Source organism: Leptosomus discolor, chromosome 6 (assembly GCF_034619465.1).
Source record: "Leptosomus discolor isolate bLepDis1 chromosome 6, bLepDis1.hap2, whole genome shotgun sequence".
Lineage (NCBI taxonomy): Eukaryota > Metazoa > Chordata > Aves > Leptosomiformes > Leptosomidae > Leptosomus > Leptosomus discolor.
In genome coordinates this window covers 19,412,665-19,434,001 of record NC_141396.1, presented here as the reverse complement: position 1 = coordinate 19,434,001, position 21,337 = coordinate 19,412,665, and the positions used below count along the sequence as shown (strand labels likewise).

General features: G+C 42.6%; 1 protein-coding gene across 1 annotated transcript; it reads left to right on the top strand.

Annotated features, from left to right (window-relative positions):
• The first annotated feature begins 344 nt into the window (after positions 1 to 344).
• RPP30 (ribonuclease P/MRP subunit p30) lies at positions 345 to 19,808 on the top strand. Its single transcript, XM_086466540.1, has 11 exons — positions 345 to 426; positions 1,396 to 1,451; positions 1,760 to 1,816; positions 2,488 to 2,562; positions 3,113 to 3,184; positions 9,743 to 9,832; positions 11,945 to 12,061; positions 15,622 to 15,651; positions 16,090 to 16,127; positions 17,253 to 17,332; positions 19,354 to 19,808. Exons 1-11 carry the CDS (start codon positions 345 to 347, stop codon positions 19,461 to 19,463), a joined length of 807 nt encoding a protein of 268 aa, XP_086322666.1. The 3' UTR covers positions 19,464 to 19,808.
• The last annotated feature ends 1,529 nt before the right edge of the window (positions 19,809 to 21,337 follow it).

The following is a 21,337-nucleotide window of genomic DNA, read 5'->3' as shown; positions in this document are numbered from 1 at the left end:
CCTCAGAGCCGGGTTTGGCCTTCCTCAGAGCCCCGCCTGGCACCTGAGAAATTCGCCACTCCGGCTTTCCGCGGGGTCATGGCAGCCCTTTGGTGGAGCAGCTCCGACCGACGACTACCCGCCACGACGTGAAACGCGCCCTTCGCTGGCCGCTGTGGCGTTGTGCAGGCAGCTGGCGCACACCGCAGGCTGCTGCCGGGGACCGGAGGGGACTACGAGCCCCGGGCTGCCGCCGGGCCTGCCGGGGACCGGAGAGGACTACAAGCCCCAGGCTGCAGCGGGCCGCCGGTGGGCGGTGCCGGGTGTCGCGCCCGGCCGCGGCCCGCCCCGCCGCTGCGCACAGCATGGCCGGCTTCGCCGACCTGAACCTCCCGCAGGGGCCGGACAAGAAGCCCCTGCAGAGCCTGCTGGAGGCCGCAGCGCACCGTGAGTCCGGGCGCGGCGGGGAGGGCGGCAGGGCCGGCCCGAGGCGCGGGGCGGCGGCGGGGCCGGGCTCGGGCTGCGGTGCGGAGCCGGCGGGCAGGAGCTGGGGAGGGCCGGGCCCGGCCGGGGGGGCAGCTGGACGGCAGCGGCGGCTCCGCCGGGCTGGTGGGAGCACGGCGCGGGTCTACCGGCCGGGTTTTCCCCCGCTGCGGGCCAGACGCTGCCATGTGCTTCCCCTCGCCTCTCTCCGCTCGCCCCGCTCGGCTGCGGGTTTTCTGCGAGTGGAGCCACCAGGTCTGAGGTCTTCCCAGTGCTCATGTGGTGTCTTGCAGGCTCCGTCCCTGCCCGTGTATCCCAGTGTAACAGCTGGGATTTCCCCAACGCGGACGCAATTTTTCCGCCTGCAGTTTCTTACGGCCTAAATCTGTTTCTGCAGAATCGTTGTACAGCCTGTCCGGTGTTTGGGAGCTGATTTGTCTTTGGCAAGTGTGCTGGCTTCCTCGAGTCCCTGCTGAACGGGACTTTCTCATCAATTTCGGCAGCATCTTTTGAATGCTCGCCTTGCATTCTCCTGTGGCCGTATCTCTCCCAGCTCTGCGTTGTCTGCAGTTTTAACAACTATCCTGAGTGTGCTTAACCATTTTCCCTAAAGAAAGCCATCAACAGGACCAAACTAGGGCAAAATCTTTGGGGACCCCTACCCCAAGTATTCATGTTCATAAAGCTCTGCCATCGAGTAGGTGTTGTCAGGGCTGGGATGTATTAAAAAGCAAAGTGGGTTTTTTTTTTTAATTTATTTTGAGGCAATTTGGGGGTGAATTAATCCTCAGAAAAAAATAGTGTGGAAGGTAAATATGCATGTGATTATTAATCTTGAGACATTTAAGTGATGAGTGTTTAACAGGTGTCTGCTTGAATTTGTTTCCATTAGTTTACCGGACAAATATTCTTACTATGTGTTTACTTTTTCAGTGGGATATTCTGTAGTTGCTCTTAATCATGTCATCGATTTTAAAGAAAAGAAACAGGTAATTTTTGTTGGGGTTATTTTTTGTTGGTGTGTTCTCTCTTTTAAATATATGTGCCTTCCCAAATAGCTTTATCTAGAATGCACACCTAGATGCAAATACAAATGTCTGCATTTGTGTTAGAGCTCCCATTTTATAATTCAGTATGATCACCCTGGATTTAGCTTTTAATATAGTCCATGTGTCATCCCTGGGAAATAGTTTTGTTAGCGTGGCAAATTTTATTTTAGGATTAGAACACAGCTTTTGTTTACATTGTAAATTTCACCCATGATGTTTTGAATAACTTTGTTTTATTCTCTTTTAAGGAAATCGCCAAGCCAATATCTCCTTCGGAGTTGTTTCCATCTTTGCCTATTGTACAAGTATGTCTAGTTACATGGTGTCTATGTATTATTATTCTGAGTTATGTTTTTTACCTTGGTGTGTTTTTATATGTGATTTTGTGTATTACAATGTAATCAAAAATGAGAAATTTGTCCCTTGCTTCATTGTTAAAACTCCCGGCATTGGAAGAATGATACGCTTGTGTTACAGGGCTCTATTCATTATTTTAGAAATTCTTAAATTTCAAAATTCACATGAAGAATTGAGTTTTGGAAATAATTTCGTTGTTTTGATGGAGCAAGATTTGGATATAATGAACCATGTCTGTATTTCAAATCATGACGTATGTTAATTCAGGAACTGCTTTTGCTTGCAATTGTGGCCTGTCCAGGGAACCATAGCAGTATTAAAACATAGTTAGTTTTTCTGCATGATTTTACTTTTTTTTTTTTCCTTTATTTCTTTCTTTCTCCTTTCTATTGACCCTTCCTCAGAGATACACAATGAGTCATTCTTTGTGAAGGGCGGGTATAATATCAAACAGAGCTATATAAAATAGGAAAGTTTACGTACAGACTCTGGAAAATTAGCATGGACAAGAATATGAGCAAAGGACCATTTTCTTTTTATAGCAGACAGGGTGAAAGTCACCGCAAATTTTTGCTTTGAAGCTTTTTGTGGTTTGGTTTTTTTTTTTTTTTTTTTGTAGGGGACATCTAAAAGAATTAAAGTCTTAACACGTCTAACACTAGTTGTTTCTGATCCTTCCCACTGTAATCTCTTGGTAAGTATATTTAGTATATTAATATTGCAATTTTTAATTTCTTTTATCAATGTATGAATGAAACTTTGGAAATTCTATGGGGAGAACTTTGTGGGTTTTATAGGACACTCAGCAGTGATTTCTCAGATCACATCTTTAAATAATGTGATCATGAAGAGATGCAGACTTACAAGACTGGATGTGGCTTCTGTTGATCATTTGTCAGTATGGGACAACAGTTCTGTTCCTCAGTTCTTTTTTTCAATGTCTGGACTTCTGTGTGTAAACTAGAAGACCATGAGCAAGCCCTATTTGTGTTTTAGTGCTACATGAGTGAAGCAAATGGTGTAAGTGTCTTACTAGGTGGGTGAGGCAAGTCTGAAATGAGAACAAATGACTTCACAGAATGGCTCACAGCAGAGATCTCCTATGTAATTGGATGATGATTTGCTTTGTTTTAGTATTTGAAAGTGAAAAAGGGATTTTCTTGCCATTATTTTGGTCATGATCGTTGTGCTTAGCTTTGTCATCTGCCAGAATTCAAGGTAGTAATTGTTTCGTCCTTTTGTAGAGATCAACATCTGCAAATATAAGGTTATATGACATCATAGCAGTATTTCCAAAGACTGAGAAACTGTTCCATGTAAGTACAATCCTCTGATTGGTAATGCTCCTTCAATAACTTTCAGTACCTTGGGCTGGTATAAGTACATGGTTTGTTTTGATTTTATTTCCCATTTTATAAAGGCCTGCATGTCATGGAGCTCATTAGGCAATGCAGACTGCCTAGTCAGTTGACAGACTGAGAAGGTTGGGAGGGATTGCAGGAGGCTGCAAGGCCTTGGGATGACTGGTTGAAGTCTGACACATCTACCTGATGAATGGGCTTGTATGCCCCTGCACTGTGGTTTCCTTTGCATGTCTTGTAGTCTACTGAGTACTCCTCTCTAGTAAGAAAAGAAAACATCTTTCTTTTTTTCTAATATATATATACACTGTTGTCACAAAAGAGTGATTTAGATGACTTAAAGAATTGCCATCAAAGGTACTGGCAAAAGTGATTTCAATATGAATTTGTCAAAGTGCAGCTTAACATAGTTCGCTGGCAGAGTTCACCGTTACTTACTACATGGAAGAAACATACAAAGCAAAATCGAGATAGAATCAAGATAGAATGATTTACATAGAGACCGGAGACACAAAAGGGTAAGGGAGACCTTCCCATTGATCCATGAGGTTCAGAATGGATCCCCTTGCTTTCTAAACTCCTTCACATAGAGGAGTCTAGGTGTGGCCAGATCCAGGCTTAGTCCCAGACTTGGTCAACGGTTGATGCCTAAAGGATTTAGACAAGTGGATTTCATTGGTATTAATTCAGCATGCTATCAGTCACTGAGGATCTGTTGTGAATAAGGGGTGTCACCGCCTTGGGTAAGGAGGTGTCTTTTAGTCTCAGGTAAGGAATCTCAAACCTTGTGAGGCATCCCAGCTCAAGGGGAGATCACAGCCATGCAACCCCACTACCTAGCAGGGAGAGCTCAAAGGAGGCACACTTTGGCTGCCGTGTTTGTGGGATAAAGTGGTTGGCTTGTATTCAAATTGCATACAATGGGAAAGGTATGCATGAGGCTCCTTGTACCCACAACTTCCTTTGTTCTTTGGTGAATGAGTCTTGGAGGAACCGACTGCTATTTGTGTATTGGTGTTCCAAGCTCATGCGTATCGGTGCTCACTGGGTCACTCTGCTCCTTTGCGGGTTTCCTAAAGGAGTTCTTGGGCCAGTTATGGCTTTTTACAGGCCTTTACCTCCTCTGGAGTCTGTACCAAACTACTGCAAGTTTGGTTAAGGGGGGTCAAGTGCATCCGTCACCACTGTCAGCATGTAGAAAACTTCTGTCTTGAACGTTAACTTCTCAAGCTCTGACAGATTCTCCAAAATTCGTTTGCTGTCTTCTGTGAGCACTAATTGTTCCTGGTCTCTGAAATGCCAGGAAAAGTGGGAGGATTTTAAAGCGCCACTAATGTGATTCTAAGAGTTACCTTCTTCCTTTTAGTCCTCTTAGGTCTTCTTTTGGAAGTTCAAATGAATAGCTGATCTCTTTTTCTTCAATTTTTCTTTTATTTCTTTATTTTAAATTGAGAGAGGAGCAAGAGCTTACGATACAGAGCTAGTTCCAGTTGTTACAGCACCTCATGAACAGATAAAATTTCCTAAGGTAAACATCCCTGATTAAACATAACTGCTCTTACTCCATTGCCAGAATGAGATTTCTGGTTTGGTTTTGCTTTTAGTGTTTTGGACGCTCAAGCTGAATGAGAGAAGCTTCACTTCTGTGACTTCATGATATGTTTGTTACTTTGCCTGCCAAGAAAACCATTGAGGCTGTACGAAAGTAGAGCAGCCTCAGGGGGAATACTTGAAGGGCAGTCATTTTCTCACTCAGATTTTATACTGGCTGTTCAGAGCAAACTTGCAACTGAAAACTGCCTCCAAAAAATTTGTGAGTCTTTGAAGGTATTGCTGTATCACTGTTACCAAACAGACATTTGTAGCAGTGGTAGCGCTCCAAGTGTGCTAGTGAGAGAAAATAGTGGGCATGAATCATTTTCAAAACCTTAGTTAGGCCTAATTTGTGACCTTAGCCCAACGCTGTTGCTTCTCACATAGATTTATGTTAATAGAAATGCAAACATTTTGAATGAAACTCCCAATACTCTGTCACGTCTATGATTTCAGAAAAACAAGGAGTTGCAAGTGTGTTTTGACCATGAACTGGTTCGGTCCGTTTCTGGTGTTTTGACTGAAGAGGACATTTATTATTTAGAGGTGATACCTAAATACAGTGATGTGCAGTAATTTTTCAGCTGTTACTAACAGCACCAAGCATTGTATTGTTTTCCAGCTTTTATACATAGCTGCTATATCTTGAATAGACCCTTCCTACCAGAAAAACTCCTAGCTTTAAAACACCATCTGAGGCAGAATGATCTCAGCTTGGTTTGTTGGGTGATAGGTGTTTGTTATCTCCATCTCTCATATTTTTAATGAAATTGTTCTCAAATACTTGGTAACAGCTGATGTGAGCGGTCTGATTGAGTAGAGCATCTGGAAGCAAGTTATCTTTTTGTCAGAATGTTTTTCTTACAAAACCCAAAATTGTGACATCTCATAAATAATAACATTAACTCTGAACTGGCAGAGTAGGTGGACATGTCCCATTTCTATTAGCCTTGGTAGGCAACAAGCTGACGTGCAGTTTAAAGCAGTGTGAAGAAGGCATAGGGACACCAAAAGCAAACATGAATCTCTTTGGAGGAGTGCCAGAATTTACTTTCAGAGAGCTTGTCAGTATAAAACAGTCTGGTTTTTTGTGGTGTGGGTTTTTTTTTTTTTGGTTTGGCTTGTTTGTTTTTTTGTGGGGTTTTTTTTAAAAGTTAAAGTTACTTTCTAGTACTGCTAAGTACCTGTTTTGACACATTAAAATGTGTCCAAAAAATTGTCCAAGTACAAAGCAAGAGGCTGTAGAAGAAGGTGAACTTTAAAGAATCTTTCAGCAGAAGAATTCAAGCATTAATTATACCAGTTACAGCTTAATGAAACTAATTTCTGACTGCTTTTATTTCCCCTGCAAGATTGTAGGACTCTTGAGGGTGTGAGAGGGGCGAATAGTTGTAAAATACTTTAGAGGGCCATTCTCCACCTCTTTCTTTTGGTCTCTGGCAACAATGTAAAATCTCGCATCTCAAGTGAGCTCAATCAGTTTATCATGTGTTTAAACAAACACCTAAAGCCGGGTAATCAGCAGGGGCGTGCTGTGTTGTTTTGGGGGGAAAGGGCGCTCTCTCATTTAAGGGTGGGTATTTTTTATTTTCACTAGTATCATGAGTTCTGCTGCAGCTGGATGTCTGGCTGCAGCAGTGTTTAAGCTGGCCTAAACAGCCACTCATTTCTGCAGGTCCCTGTCTGCTCTGCTGGTGAATCTGCTTGCTTAGCTGCACAACAGTTTGGTTTGAAGAACGTGCTTTTGGCTGAAAAGTAACCAGAGTTTGTGCCAAGTTATTTTGCAGGCAGATCTACTTTCCTGCTCTGATTCAGGATTTAGCCACATGGATAGTTGAGCTGGCACAAAGAGGATGGCTGTGCTCTGGGCAGGCCAATGCAGATAGCGACTGCTTAAGCTGATGCTCTCACAGGTGATGGACAGTGCCTTAGGAAGGAAGCAGGACTGTCGATGAGACTGTCTTCATTGCTTCCATGCTGGCAGCACTTTGAGCTGGGAGGGAACCCAGGCATGTTTTTTGAAAACTGCATGAGGTGAAAGACTCCATCCTTACATGTTCACATTCAGGGAAGATTTGCATGTTTGTCTTTTGCTTATAGATTTTAGGTTTTCTAATTCTCTGTGGAGACCTGTGTCAATTTTGTAGAGGTATCAACAGGGAGTCTGGCACAAGTGACATTTTGCATGGCATTTCAGCATATACCTCTGGCTCTTAAGACTTGTGGATCTTTCACTGTTAAGGATGAAGCCTTCTAGGGTGGGTCTTGCATCACAAATTAACTTTGTATTTTAAAATTGGCTGTTGGTAACTCAGCTTTACATCGAGAGCATGATTTTTGTCACCAACAATTTGGCACTTGGTTTATTCTCCATAGAACAGGATTTTTCATGTTTTTGTAAAAGGAATACGTAACCATTGGAGATGTGCTCTAATTTTAGCATGGCCCGAAACCAGTCTGTGCCTTCTTGTCACGTGCCAGGGAAGCCTTTCTGTGACTGAGTGTGGCAGTGATGTGTGCTGAAAGATGTGCTCAAATTCTCCAAATTACTTACATCCTCAGGGGTATGAGGAAGCTGTATTTGCCAAGATAATTGTACAACATGCTCCTTCTTTAAGTCTCCCAAGAGGATTGTTTTGGGCTGCATCAGGAATGCCCACTCCATGCCAGTAATAAGGTCTGTGCCTGTTTTTCAAAAATTTTGCTTTTTAAGTTTCTGGCTGTTTTAATGGTAGTAGTTAGTTCTGCCTGCTGTTTGTAAGCAGTTAGCAGATCACCAGTATCTAAAAAATCTTGCTTATATAAGTCTGAGGATGTAGTGCAAAGCCAATCTTCAGTGCTTATTCCTAAAGTATTTGCCAAAGCGTTCTTCAGGCCATCCAAGCAGTGCAAATTTATTTATTTATGGCTGTCTGGAGTTTCCCAGCAGATGGAGCTCTTGCCTGCGGTGTGGCTAGGCAGACGCTGGGCTGTGCAACTGCTGCATATCATTTTCTGTATGAAGTTTTTGAACTTCAGATCCTTTCAGCAGGCAGGGTAACTTTAACTTGCCTGCGTATGTGACTTGTCCAGGAGCCAAAGCTAGGCTGAACATTGGAGTGTTTGCAGAAATCTCCTCTCCAACTTCCCATGCAGTGCAGGAATTCCTCCTTATGGCAAAGTATGACTCTTAATTTTGTTTTTCCTTGGTAGTGTTTTCTGAAATTTTCTTGTCACTGGTATCCTGTAGATATCCTGGCATTTGGGTCACTCCCTTTCCCATTGCACTTAATTTGCAGAATGGAGAAGAGTTTTCCAGTGTTTCTGGAGCTGATTAGGAAGACTTGTTTTCTTATCACATGGGGCAACTTGCATGTTTCTGATGTGTGTTCTTGTTTCCTTCCTTTTCAGCTTTCTCTCTTCCTGAATTTCCTATGGCCTCGCTGAGATCTTTTCTAGGACATGATTCAGAGCTATTTGCTTTGTGCATGTTCCCATAAATCACCTCTGTCTAGATAGTAGTTTGTACTCCACTTAAGAAAAGGAGTAAAACTGGCTGTGGTAGAGCTAAACTTATCCATGCAAGTCTAGTTCAAGGCAATAGATTTCAGCTGTGTCCTGCCTGACAGACTTGGTAGAGGTAGAGCATGAAGGTAAAGTTTAGTCTGAAAGGTAGAGACATTTTAACATCAAAAACCTTGTGGTTTGCTGGATCTTTGAATTGCTTGCATGTGTGCTGTGACCCTCCTGTCTGGGAGGCAGTGCTATCAACAGCTAAGAAACATTCCTAAAGCTGGGCCAGTGCTCTCATCTCCATCCAAATTTCATGTGAACTAACTGGTAGAAGACTAGTTTGCAAAGCAATAACCCGCCCAGCGTTAGAGCAACCCAGCCCTGGGACTCCCCGCAACCCCCACTGCTTTTGTGCTGGTAGGAGGAGGGATGAATGGTTGGCATCTGGCCCAGGTGTATTTGGAGCAGTTGCTGGCAGGTTTCTGAATGCAGAGAGTTACCCTATGTGTAGAAAATTCCTTTTCAACTTTTTCAGTCTATTTTATGTTCTTTGTTACAATGCTGCTTACAGGCATTAATCTGGCCCTGTGTAATCATCTTTACAGGGTAGGCATATATAATTCCTACATATCTTGTGTGCATGAGATTATATGTAAATCAAGGGCTCCCTTTTATGTGCACTTTATTTTCTCTGTATGTCAGTGTGGAGATTCTCTGCCCTTTGTTCATGCATTCCATCTTTTAATACAGGCTGTAAATTGTGTTGTGAGTTCAAAGCTAAGCTTTTACACTATAACTTTCAGTACCATCTTCAAACTCCTCCAGGGATACGGCTTTCAGGAAGGGCTGCACGTTCCCCACCCAGCCAGGAAAGTGAGGCTCTGTGGATCAGCCTTCAGTACTGGGCATGCGGCACTACCAGTCACTGTCTAACATTCTGCTTTGTTTTCAGTGCTTTCTTGGTTGCTTCTGGTAAAAATAATTAATCCTGAAAACAAACAGTTACTACACTGGAATTAGTGACGGAGTAAGGGGGCATTTCTGGGGCTTTTCCCTTTATAAACAAGGGTTATCCTTCATTAGCTGTGAGTTCTTTCGCCAAAAGCCAGCATTGCTTCTTCATGTCCTATGTCAGTTAAAAACAAAGCAATAAGTCTTGCCTTTGGATTTGTCATTATTTTATTGGAAAAATAGTTCTGTTGGAGAGAAGGCTTGGTTTTTAAGCTTGAAATTCTCAAGCTGTGCATCTGTAGCCCTGCTGTTTTATTGACTTACCCTGCAATGCATAATACCTCTTTATTTTAAAACTGAACTCACCCTGGAGAGACAGCAGTTGCATTAAGAAATGAAGGAGAGTATTAGTGCACCTAAAATTGGTTATGTATTTTTTGGCATATCTAATAATCTGTTCCTATTTATTCGCTGTAGATCGCTTGCACAACTCTAGATGTGGATCTGGTATGCATAAATGTAACGGAGAAGCTGCCATTCTACTTCCGAAGGCCCCCTGTGAACATGGTAAATTTACATTTAAATTGCTTTCTTGCTGTTAAATTCTGTATTTAATGTCAGTCTGAGTTGAGTTTCCTACCATTTCCCTCCCACCATTCCCATTCAAGTGGTTCTTTTATTTTCTTGCACAATGTATAGTGTTGTTTCAGATGTCCTTCACTTCAAGGCCTCCACTGCAGCGTTTAATACACAGTGATGTATGTTTTTTCTTTTTCTCCTTCCTGTCGTCCACTTAAGGCAGAAGTGGTGTTCCTAAGGAATGGAAACAGAGCCTTAAGGCCACTACTATGCTAAGCAGTGAGATGTGGTGTGATTGCTGACTAAGCCACTTCTGAAACCAGAAGTGGTACAGCTGTGTCAGAATAGATAAACATCCCTGTGATTTAGAAGACAGGAGAATGTGAGTGACAGTGTTAATTTGGGAGAAGGTGTCATGCCAGTTATTTGGAGGACAGCTATATTGAATCCATGCTTAGGCAAAGGAATGTCTTGGCAAATGAACCAACTGTAGAATAGCTAAATATCTGCTGTGGGACACAAGATGACTCTCAGCATGGATCAAATATTTTGTTAATACAATTCTGCCTACTGTTGGTGGTTTGCCAGAAAGCTTAATCTGAACATACTCAGAGGAAAAAACTGGTTCACCTTAGAGTATATGTTAAGGTTCATTCCACACGGGCTGATGTAGTCCTTTGTGCATAAAAATTTATCTTTGGAACTGGCTAGAAGTCCTACCTCCTCTTCTACAGAAAGTTTAACCTAGAATAAAAATTAAAAAATAACTAGAATTAATCCTGAAACAGAACAAGAGTGTACTTTGGAATTTACTATACACTGGGAACAACATTCTATTTGCAGTAACAATTTTGTGTGAAATGTTTTTTGAAAGTACCCTAGTTGCCTAAAACTGCAGCAGCTGACCCAGATGAGTAGCTGGGTGGCTCTTGAAGCCCTGCGTTTGGACACGTTTCCTTAAAAGCTACTTCTCAGCTTCCACGCTCCCAGCTTCAAGGCAATCTGTCTATCAGACTGGTTTTGTGCACCCTGGGTAGTCTGTTTTGGTTGTTGTGATGCCAGACAGGCAGATTGGCAGGCAGCTGAAGTGGTGGGGATGAGGTTAAAGATCTGCTTGACTGGAAATTGGTGTATTGCCATCGCCTGTTTTGATTTTGTTAAATTCAGTCTTCTCTTCTTGTTTGCAGATGTTGAACTAGTTCTGTGTAAAACATATGATGTGTACCTAGCTTCTGCTGTGCTTGCATGCAGAGGTCATGCATAGATGGGAGCTGTGTTAATTCCATCTGTATTCAGTTCTTGGATTCTCCTACAGTATTAGCATTGCAGCATTTTGTGATAATAAGAGTATAAAGCATAGAGTAACATTTCAGGCAAATGTAGTATAGGCCATGGAACAAAAGAAACCTCATAGCTTTGAATTGTGTCTTTATCACTAACTCACTGTGTCCGATAGCAAGTTGCTTAACCTTTCTCTGTTAGCAAAAACGAGAATACTAGGCTTTTGGTGAGGTACTTTGACAGATGGCAAAGGATTTTAAAGCAGCTGAAAATATAATCAGTATTACTATTTGGAACCTCTCCTGTGACTCAATGTGATTTAACATTTTCACAAATACCAGAGTATGCTGTGAAACAGAAGAGAAGGGTCCTCATTGCTGCTTTTACAGCAGCAATTTACAAATTCCTCATCTGCAAGACACAGGTACTGTGGGAAGCAGTGGTCTTCTTACAGCAGGCTATGGGGCTAGGGGAGGAGAGTCCTTAAAATTTCAAGACTTGTTTCTGCCCAGCAGTGGTTACCTGTCTCCTCAACTCTGTGGTAGTGGAAAGCCAATTACAACTAATAAGTGGCTGGTATTTCTGTTAAACCTCATTTATCTGTCATCCCAAGATTGAAGTACACCTATCTGGTGTACAGTGAAGCCCTCCCACCCCACCCCTTTCATGCTGTGCTGTGCTCTTCCTAGAACAATTCCACTTTAATTTTTTCATATATAACATAGTTAGACTGAGAATAAGCTACATCAATAATAGACAGCAGTTGTTAGATTGTTATGTTTATCTCCTTTTGATTTTTGACCACTCTTTCATGTGAAGGCAATAGATAGAGGCATTTACTTTGAACTTCTTTACACGCCTGCCATCAAAGACTCCACAATGAGAAGATACACAATTTCAAATGCGATAAGCCTGATGCAGATCTGCAAAGGAAAGGTAAGCTCTCAAAATGAAAGCAAGCTAATTAATTCAGTTCAAATTCTTCTGGAGTTGTACAGACTGAGCCATTTTAAATGAGTTTGCTGAGGTTTCTGAAGCTATAACTGAATCTTTGCCTACTGATACAAGGACACATTTATTCTAGCTCCAGATACTTCCAGACATGCACCACTGCATGCTTTCTTCTTAAATTGTCAAACTGTTAGATTATTTTTTTCAGAACAACCTGCCTGTTAATATGGTATGCAATACCCAAAACAAAAGGGGGAAAAAAAGTGCCAGAGATCTGAGGTTTGCACTAGAACTTAAATCCGTGCACATCTTTAAAATCCTCAGTTTCGTATCTCTGACCAAAAGCTCTTTTTTGATAGTATACCTTGAATATGGGAGTAGAATATAATAACAAAGAAGTAGAAATCTTGGTTTTTGTTAAATGGTTAGTAAATTCCCAGTGTACAAAACAGATCCAACAGCTAGCTGGCCGTCAGCCAGGGCTTTGCTGCAGTCAGATCAACTGCATTCTTCCGTGCTACTGAAACCCAAGGAAGAAGTAATGCTTGCAGCTGAGATGCCTCTAATCCATTGTTTTCATACCTTACCTCCTCCCAGCCTACCAGGCTAAGCTGCCTGTCATGCTGGGTCCTCTCAGGCCATGTGTGTTTTTTTTCACAGGGAAGCATACGATAATACATATCCAAGTTAAAAGAGATTGTAGCTCCCACCACTTTTATTGGAAACGGCCTTTGCCACACTTAGCTAGTCCAGAGAAGCCAAAATTTGCATTAACCTGCAAATCTAGTCTGAAGTGGGATATACAGCTTGGAAGGCCAGTTACAGCTTGGAAGGCAGATCTGTCATTACCTCAGTTCCCCTCGGGCATGGCAGCCTGTTCTATAGGGCAGCAGAGTGGGTCAAACAGATTGATGCCCTTGGTGCTACAGAAGAAAGTGAGTATTTGCATGGCCTTTCCCAAGATGCTCAGCTCTAGGAGTTAATTGCACAAAATACTGACTTGGAGATGAGGTACCTACACACAAACCCCCTTTTCCTTTGGGATTCATTTTTGCCAGTGCTCCTCTTTCCTCTGTGCAGTTAAAGATGCGCTTCTGATGCGGTTGTTGATTTTGAGAGCACCAGTTAAGCTGGTATGACAAACAGAGCAAGTGAGACGTTTGGGCACTTGGTCTGTGCCCTTTCTTTCTACATCTGTCAGTCTAGTGCATCCTTTGTGCCTGGAAGGTAAATCAGCTGGAGCTGGGCATGACAAGCTGTTGTTAGGCACTGGAAGAGCTGGGAGAGGACTGCTAGCTTGTCTTTGTTTTTTGCCTCCAGGCTCAGTACCTGGTGGTGCAGCAGAGATGGTTATTAGCCCTCACTGGCAGTTTGTCTCTGTTAATTATGTAAAGGCCTTTTTTTAACAAGACATGGGATGGCTGGTCCATAGGCTGCTTCCCTTGGCAGCTGGCATGCAGCTTGCCTTCTGTAACCTCTAGATGCTGAGCTTATAGCAGCTTTTGGATCTTTTTGTTCCTCCTCTGTTGTAGTAGAGCAGAGAAGCTTCCAGAAATTTACTCATCCTCAGAGCTGGTGTTGAGTGGAGCCCTTAAAACATGTTCAAATGTGCAGGGAATGAGAGAAGGGCTCGCCTGCTTGCCAGACAGAAGGTGTGCATAGCCACAGTCCCTCACCTCTTGTGTTTTTGTAACCGAGCATGGGTACTGTGCCTGGAGCAGTGTACTGAACAGCTGCTGTCTTCTTTACCTGGGAGATAATGTTTTGTCTTTGAGTTCTTCCCTTCCCTTGGATTTGTCTTTGCCTGCCTCTCCTCCTCTCACTAGCAGTGCTTTTCTTGTTTTCTCTTGTCTCCTTCTCCCGTCTTACCCATCCCCTAACTGAACTGGAAGCCAGTTGCCTTTGAACCAGACAGAGCATGTCTCCAATGCACAGCAGTGAACCATGAACCTGTGGTGGTTCAAGATGGCTGACATAGCTCCTCTGGGAGCTTCTCTGAGCCTGGGAGACAGGCGTTGGTTGCTACAGCTCAGAGCAGGAGACTTGAATTTTCCCAGCAAACTCCTGCAGGCAGTACACTGAAGCTCAAAAGAACCCTTGGAATCCATAGTGCAGTCATTTTAAAGGTGAACTATGCAGAAAGAAATGTCCTAGCCTCCATCATGATGTATACTGTTAAGTCCCTTTGATGTATGTATTGCTTCTGCTTCTGGCTTTCCTTATACTAAGGCAGAGTTGGCTGTCCCATTCTTTCCTCCTCAGGACGCAAGGAAACCTTGGGCATAGTATGAGCATGCAGTCGTTTCCATGCAAATAGTTCTTTTACATGTTGAGCTCTAGCTGTGCACAGAGCATTTTCTTCCAGTGTCTGCCCTGCTCTTTGTGCTGAGGAGGTGGCAGGACAAGCAAAGCAGTGTGGGGAGGGGATCAAAAGCCACACCTTGTAACCGGAGGTGGTGTGATGTGTTGGTGGTACTGACGTCAGAGAGGGAAAGTCTTTCACTGCCTCAGTACAGTTCTCATTCCCACCCACTCAAAGCAGGAATTCCCAAAGCCTTTTGTTCAGTGTAATAAAAGATGCAAGGAATTTTTTGCTGCTGCAGTTACCACCTGTGCAAAACAGTCTCCCCCTGGGTGAGCATCCTTGGAGGTTTAATATCAGAAGAGCACTGGCAGCTGAGCTGTGATATCTGCCGGTCCCTGAGCAGTCACGTACCTATTCTGCAGAAACCCTTTGGGAGAGAAGGGAGAAGGATGTCTCTCAGCCTGGTGGTTTTTCATGGGAGTGACAGTGTTGAGGGATGTGAGTGTATGGCATGAATTGGCAGCCACTGCCTAGCTGCAGGCAGGTTACTTGAACAAGTGTTGGTTTGATTAAGGCCATTGTGAATGCTAAGGTTAGGATTGAGTTGTACCACAACACAAAGAGTAGGCTGAAAATTTGGAAGCACCAAACTGTCTAGAGGCAGTATATGTAAGCTGCTGCTGGGAGATCCTGGACTCCTAAATGCGTTTCTGTTACAGCTCAGACCAAGTTGTTTGTGTGGGGTCTCTTTTAGCTAGTGTAAATAAAGGGGGCACTTATTAACAATGTGTGCAACTCTGCATTTTTTCTTTACCCGTAAGGTCCCTTTAAAGTTCACTGTGAGAGAAACAGGCTGATAGGTGCTTGGTTACTGCTATCACTCTGACATTTACACTGTTTAGCCTATCCCACTAATATCCCACTAAAAGGTGCGATGCTTATTCAACTTACATCTGTGTGAGAGGTTTGTAAGTGCAAGGGAGGACTTGTCCCTGTGCCTCTCTCTCTGTAGGGGACAAGGAGATAACCTGGGTTTATTCATGTCCTCAAATTAAGATCCACACCCTGTAGAGTTCACTTCATCTGAGGGCATCAGATACTCTGATGTTTAATTGGGCTCTGAGCCTGAACTTAGCTAATGCTCATAAAGTCTTTGCTGCTTGTTTTTTTGGTGGTTTTTTTTTTTTTCATTTCTTGATGCTGTCTGACAGATGAATGTTTGTTCTTTTTTGTTTTCCAGAACATTGTTATATCTAGTGCAGCTGAAAGGGTAAGTCCCAGATTTTTTTTTTTTTGAAGTCAGAACAATTTGAGGATTTATCTGTGGCTGAAAATACAGCTTTAATTATATCTTAAACATAAAAAATTTGTGATTTTTAAATGTGATTGCCATCTTACGGGATTTTTTGATCAATCTATTTTGTCAAAGAATTGTATTGTGGGCTTTGTTTGGGTTTTTTTTTTCATTTGGTTAGGTGGGGGTTTTTTTGCTGCTGTGGTATTTCCCATGACAGTTTTCTCCCAGGTGGGGACTCTTGTTTTCCAAAATAATAGTATTTGCTTGATTTCCTAGTCCATCTGCAGCAGCTTGCTATTATGTAGTGTTTAATCTTGCCTTCCTGTTAGGCCTGTCCTGCCTGCTCACACTCTGTCAGCCTGCAAGAGAGTTTATGCATGCATCCATCCAGCCTTCTTTGTTTTGTTTTAGCCTCTAGAACTACGAGGTCCTTACGACGTGGCTAATCTGTATCCTTTTTCGAAGTCAAAAGACGGCTGTTCATAGTAACGTGTGAAAGTTCAAAGTGGTTTTGAAATACTTCCATCCTTTACCCTTCTTGAACTTTACACAGTGATGCTTGTTCATGAGCAATTCAATGAATCAGGGCTCTGAGTGGGTGTGGAAGAAGCAACAGATCTTGGTCATAGGGTGGCGTGAGTAGTCACTGTAAACAGTAATGTCTACATGTCTGTGTTCAGCTCCAGATATGTTTTGTTGTAATGTGCGTTGATGTCTCAGTGTAAGTGAGGAAATGAATAAAACCCATAAAAATCTACTGACACTGTGAGCCAAACCAGAAATTACTACTTAGGATCTCCAAGGTGCCACATTTTTGGTAGAAGAAACTATAAAATCATCTTAAGTTCCTGAGTACTAGTTAATTCTGTTTTGATCTTCCACTCCTTAATTACATATGTTCTGTTAAATAAGTGGTTGTGTTCTAGAAACCAAGGAGAGTGTCTTTCCTCCCCTCCTTTTAGGAGTTCAGATGCATTTTTACTACTCCCCTCCACCCCCCCACCCCACAAGCGAGGATCTGGACTGTCCCTTGAAGGGGAGGAGTGTGCTCTGAGTCATGAGAACCGTGTGGGAGGGTGTGTGGCCTGGAAGGATTTTATGTGCAATGCTTCCTTCCCTCTCACAAAGAGCAGTAAGGCTCAACCCAAACTGACATACCTAATCAGGTGTCATCCCTGCTGAAGGTGGCTGAGAACTTTTCAGTATAATGCTTTTGTATCAGACAGTGCCCTTTCCCCAAAACTGAAATTTTCGACGGGGTAAGTTTTTTGCTTTATTACGTGTATGAAAATGTTCTGATGATGACAGCCTTTTATTTTCAAAAGTACAGCTTCTGGTCTGGAAAAAAGCAATATTGCCAGGAGCTTTCCAGGAGTGCTGCTGGAGAACTGCAGCCAGGAGAATTGGGTGCCTCAGTTCCCTGTCTCTGGGTAACCTTATGCAAAATGTCGCTTTGAGTTACAGCTTTGCTAATTCCCAGTTATTTGTAGAGTAAGCAAACCTATCATGCAGACATACTTCCCTACTCTTGTTTGTTCCTTTCTGTGCGTTTTGGTCCTGAACAAAGGTGACAGAGGTTTGCTCTTTGGCCTGTCAGAAAGCGAAGCCAAAGCAGCTGTGTCTACCAACTGCAGAGCCACCATGCTTCATGGAGGTAAGTGGAAAGCACTTGCAAGCTTGTCTAAGTAACACGTGCATTTGTTAAACTAAGTTCATGTTAATGCATATTTTCCAAAAGGTCCAAGACATTATATAGAGCAAGTCAGCCTGAGGTTTTAGCTCCCTTGTCCAATGCATGAAGAGGAGCTTGTGTGGCAAGGGTGTTTTGTTTTCCCTTGTTGCCATGTTAGCAAATCAGTAGCTGAACTGTGAATGCTGTATGTACTGGAGTACTCACTTAACCATATTAACAAGTCATAAACTGTGTAGCCAAAACGCAGATCTGCCTGTTGTGCTTCGTAGTGAAACTATCCCATGGTTCAGAAAGGGTTGAATGCTGATCTTGGTGACGCCAGCAGAAACTCATCGCTGACTTCAAGAAAATAGGGATGTGTGTGTTTGCGTTTACCCTCTTGCAGATGAGTGCGGAAGCAACCTTTGCCATGTCCCTTCCTGATGCTTCATTATATGGTCTATTTCTGACTTGCTGTTCAGCGTGGGCCATTTCAAACTTGATGCAAGGTCAAATACCCTGAGTGCCTGCTGCTTAGACCAAAAAAAGAAGGTTTCATATAGTGTATGCTGGCTTGAAGTGTTTTGCTGAAATAAAACTTGCTTCTTTATGCTCTCAGCAGAGGCAGCTCACAGTAGCTCTCTTCTACTTGCCCATTTTTAATATTAAGAAAGTAGAAATTTAGCTTGTGGCCCCCTGCACTGGAAATCAAAAGTTTTCCAGTTGTATTTTGTGTCTTGGTGTCAGTGCAGCAAAGAGATGCCACAGTTTGCATTCCAGTAATCAATTTAGACCCTTGCTTTCCACTGTAGCACCAGTTTCTCCATCTCTACCCTCCCTTTCACATGCTTATTTATTAGTTTTTAGTGTTTCTTGATTTTTGTTGGGTTTTTGTGATGGCGGTTTAACTTTATGACTGAGTAGCTGCATCTAGCTCGTAATTCCTGCCTCTGTCAAGATTTGTTGGGTAGGTATAATTTCTAGTCACCTTCCCAACAACTTGAGTTGCTCTAAGTTTCAAACACACAGTGGGATTTGGTTTGCATCTCTTGCTTCAGTAGTGGTGGGGCTTCAACCTGCTGTAATTCACAGCAGGTAGCTTTGATCTTTTGGTGAGGGTATTTCTGTGAACAGGGTCCTCCTCTGGCCTGCTACTCTATTTACATAGAGACAGTGTGTTGGAAGGAATTTGGTCAAGATTATGTGAAATTTCTCAAGACCGTCATCTATGTCATCTGTGAAATTAAATAGCAGATGTCGTTTCCCTGTCTTCCAAAGAATAATGGCACAAAATAAGTCAATATATCTTGGCAAGGTTCTTGCAGAGCCTCTTTGCTAACAGAGTATTTGTAGGGAATCTCTTCTACCTCAAATTTTGCAGAGAAGCCTCTCACCAGTAGTTATGAAATTGGATTTGGCTCACTAGGTGGTTTGGCAAACATGTGAGGAGTTTGATAGCATCGCACGGTAGTATTTTATGGTAATGCGGAGGGTTCTGCAAATATAATATTCTTGAATACCATATACATACTTACTTGGTATGTATAGGGGAGCCTCTGCCAATATAGCTCTGCCAGCATTAGTCTGTTTAAGAATACATTTTCTTATTTAGCTTTTTTTTAAGAACAGTATGTTTTGCTCAGAAATGCTTTTGACAATGCTTCAAGAATGTGTCCTTCTGTGACTATTGAACTGATTAAGCCTGGTTTCTTATGGTTTTGTGTGTCTGCAGCCTCTCGACCCCTGCAGACCTCAGTTTTCACTTATGTTTGCTGTAATTCTACACCCACCATCGGATATCCCCCTTTAGTTTCCCCACTCCATAATGCAGTGTATCCCTAGCTCCTGCCCATGCACGTTGCTTACCTGCTGTGTATGCTGACTGGCTGGCTGTTAAACATGTTAAACTGTCCTTTGGGGTATGGACACCTGAAATGAGTATGCATTAAATGCATTAGTGTCATTTTATTTGAGGTACTGTGGTTTCTGCTTGTATATTCCAGAAACTCGGAAGAGTGCCTGTGGGGTAGTGTACACGGTGAAGAAGCCTCGCAAGGTTGAGGAGGAAGAAACAACACTGCCAGCCTGCAAAAAAGTTAAGACTCAAGCTTGAGGATTGAACCAATTGTCAACAGGAGCTTCCATCCCATCTTTACCCAGTGTTGAGTCTTCCCTCACCCTCCAGCTAGCCCAGTTCCTCTCTTATTACTTCATTTAGCCTGGAGAAGGATTATTCTTCTGGTGTTCAAGTGAGGAAAGCTGTAGGAATGAGACTGATGAATGGTAGTTCACCACATCTGAAAGGTCATGGTGGGCTTCTGGCCAAGGTCAGAAGACTGTCTCTCTACCCTGTCTTTGGTCTTCTGGAGTTAGTGCAAACTCAACACAACATTTCTAATATATGGAAGTTTTCAGTTGTACAGGTGCATTCCTTTTTTATTAAAAATGTTTCTAAGAACACATGCCTTCAAAATCTAGCCATTATGTTTTCTCAAGTTTTAAACGCATCTCTGTACTAAACCTTACAACTGCAAGCCAGTAGATGAAGTTTACCTTCAGTGGCCTGTGAAGAATAATAGTGCAGTTAAAAAAAAAAAAAAATCAGCTTCCCATTCTGTTTCGTGATCAGTGGCTATAACGAAGATCCCAGGATCTGTCACTTGCTAGGAGGTATCTTGGATTTGTGTTACAGTAGGACTGACTGACCTGACCAGCTGGACACATCCCAAAGGCCACCCCTGTCCTGCAGCCATGAGATGGTTACCACAGATGGGAAGGAAGAGCCCAAGGTTACACTGAATGTGTGCTCAGCATGGTTTGTTGCAGTCGCAGCATAACAGCTGTCTCGCCTAGGCCTGAACAGTCTCCACGTCACATCGTTTTTACAGCATCATTTCCTTCTTTATGTCCTGGTCTGGCAGCGTTGTCTATGAGAGTGTACATTTTGCTGCCTCCTGCCTTTCTGTTTTCCTTCCTGTTAATGCCTCAGTAAACCTAATCTGGCTGCCAAAAAAGCAATCATAACAGATTTATAATCGGCAGAGCATTTTCAGAGCTCTTCCAAATGTTGACTGAAGTTCTTCTTTTGATTAAACCAATATAAAAATTATGTAAGCTGCTGTAGTCAAGATACTCTTGAGCCAGCTTTACTGTGAATATTCCAGTTCTCTATTTGCATCTGACAAGTTGAGAATTGGAAGTTATAGCACATAAGATATTGCAGAAATCTTGTAGTGGGTCATCTTTGAGCTCTTAGTAACTAGACTGAGCAGAATAGGTTAAGGTCTCAGTAGACTAACAGTTCTATATAGTGCTGGTGTAAGTCACAACAGCTTTTGCTTCCTTCAACAAATAATGTATTTATTTTTCCTTTCTGTTATTGGTTTACTTGTTGGCTTTGTGATTCGAGTCTGTTTTATTGTAGGCATTGGGATGCGATATGTGTGTGTTTGTGTGTGTGTATATATATACACACACACGTATAGTCATTTGTTATTTATGGGTTTGCCTCTAAAATGCTGCTCTAACCAGAGAAGCAGCAAAATGTTTGGTGCAATTTTCTGAATAACATGTTATCTTGCCATGTACCTTGAGCATGACAAAAGTTGTTTAGTAACTAGCAGATGGAAAGAGGCTTTTGAATGCTAGAGATCTTTCTTCCTACTTATTTGACTTGATTAAAAAAATTACAGTCTGCATCTTTGCCCTTTAAGTAGAGACAGGGCTTCAGGAACTGACTGAAAAGTTTCTTCTCCCCCAGTTTTTTGAAGCGTGTTGTGCTGGCCACTTTGGTTCCTGAACAATTGAACTGCTCCTCAGTTAGGATGATAAACAGAGTTAGCCAGCACTGATGTAATTTCTGTTTCCTTCAAAGCATGCTCCCGGTGTCTGGGTAATTGTGCAGAAACAAGTAGTGAAGTAGTGGCTTGCAGAGAAGGGCAGCAAGTGGAGATGTGCCGTAATTTTTATGGAGAAGAGTGTTCACAA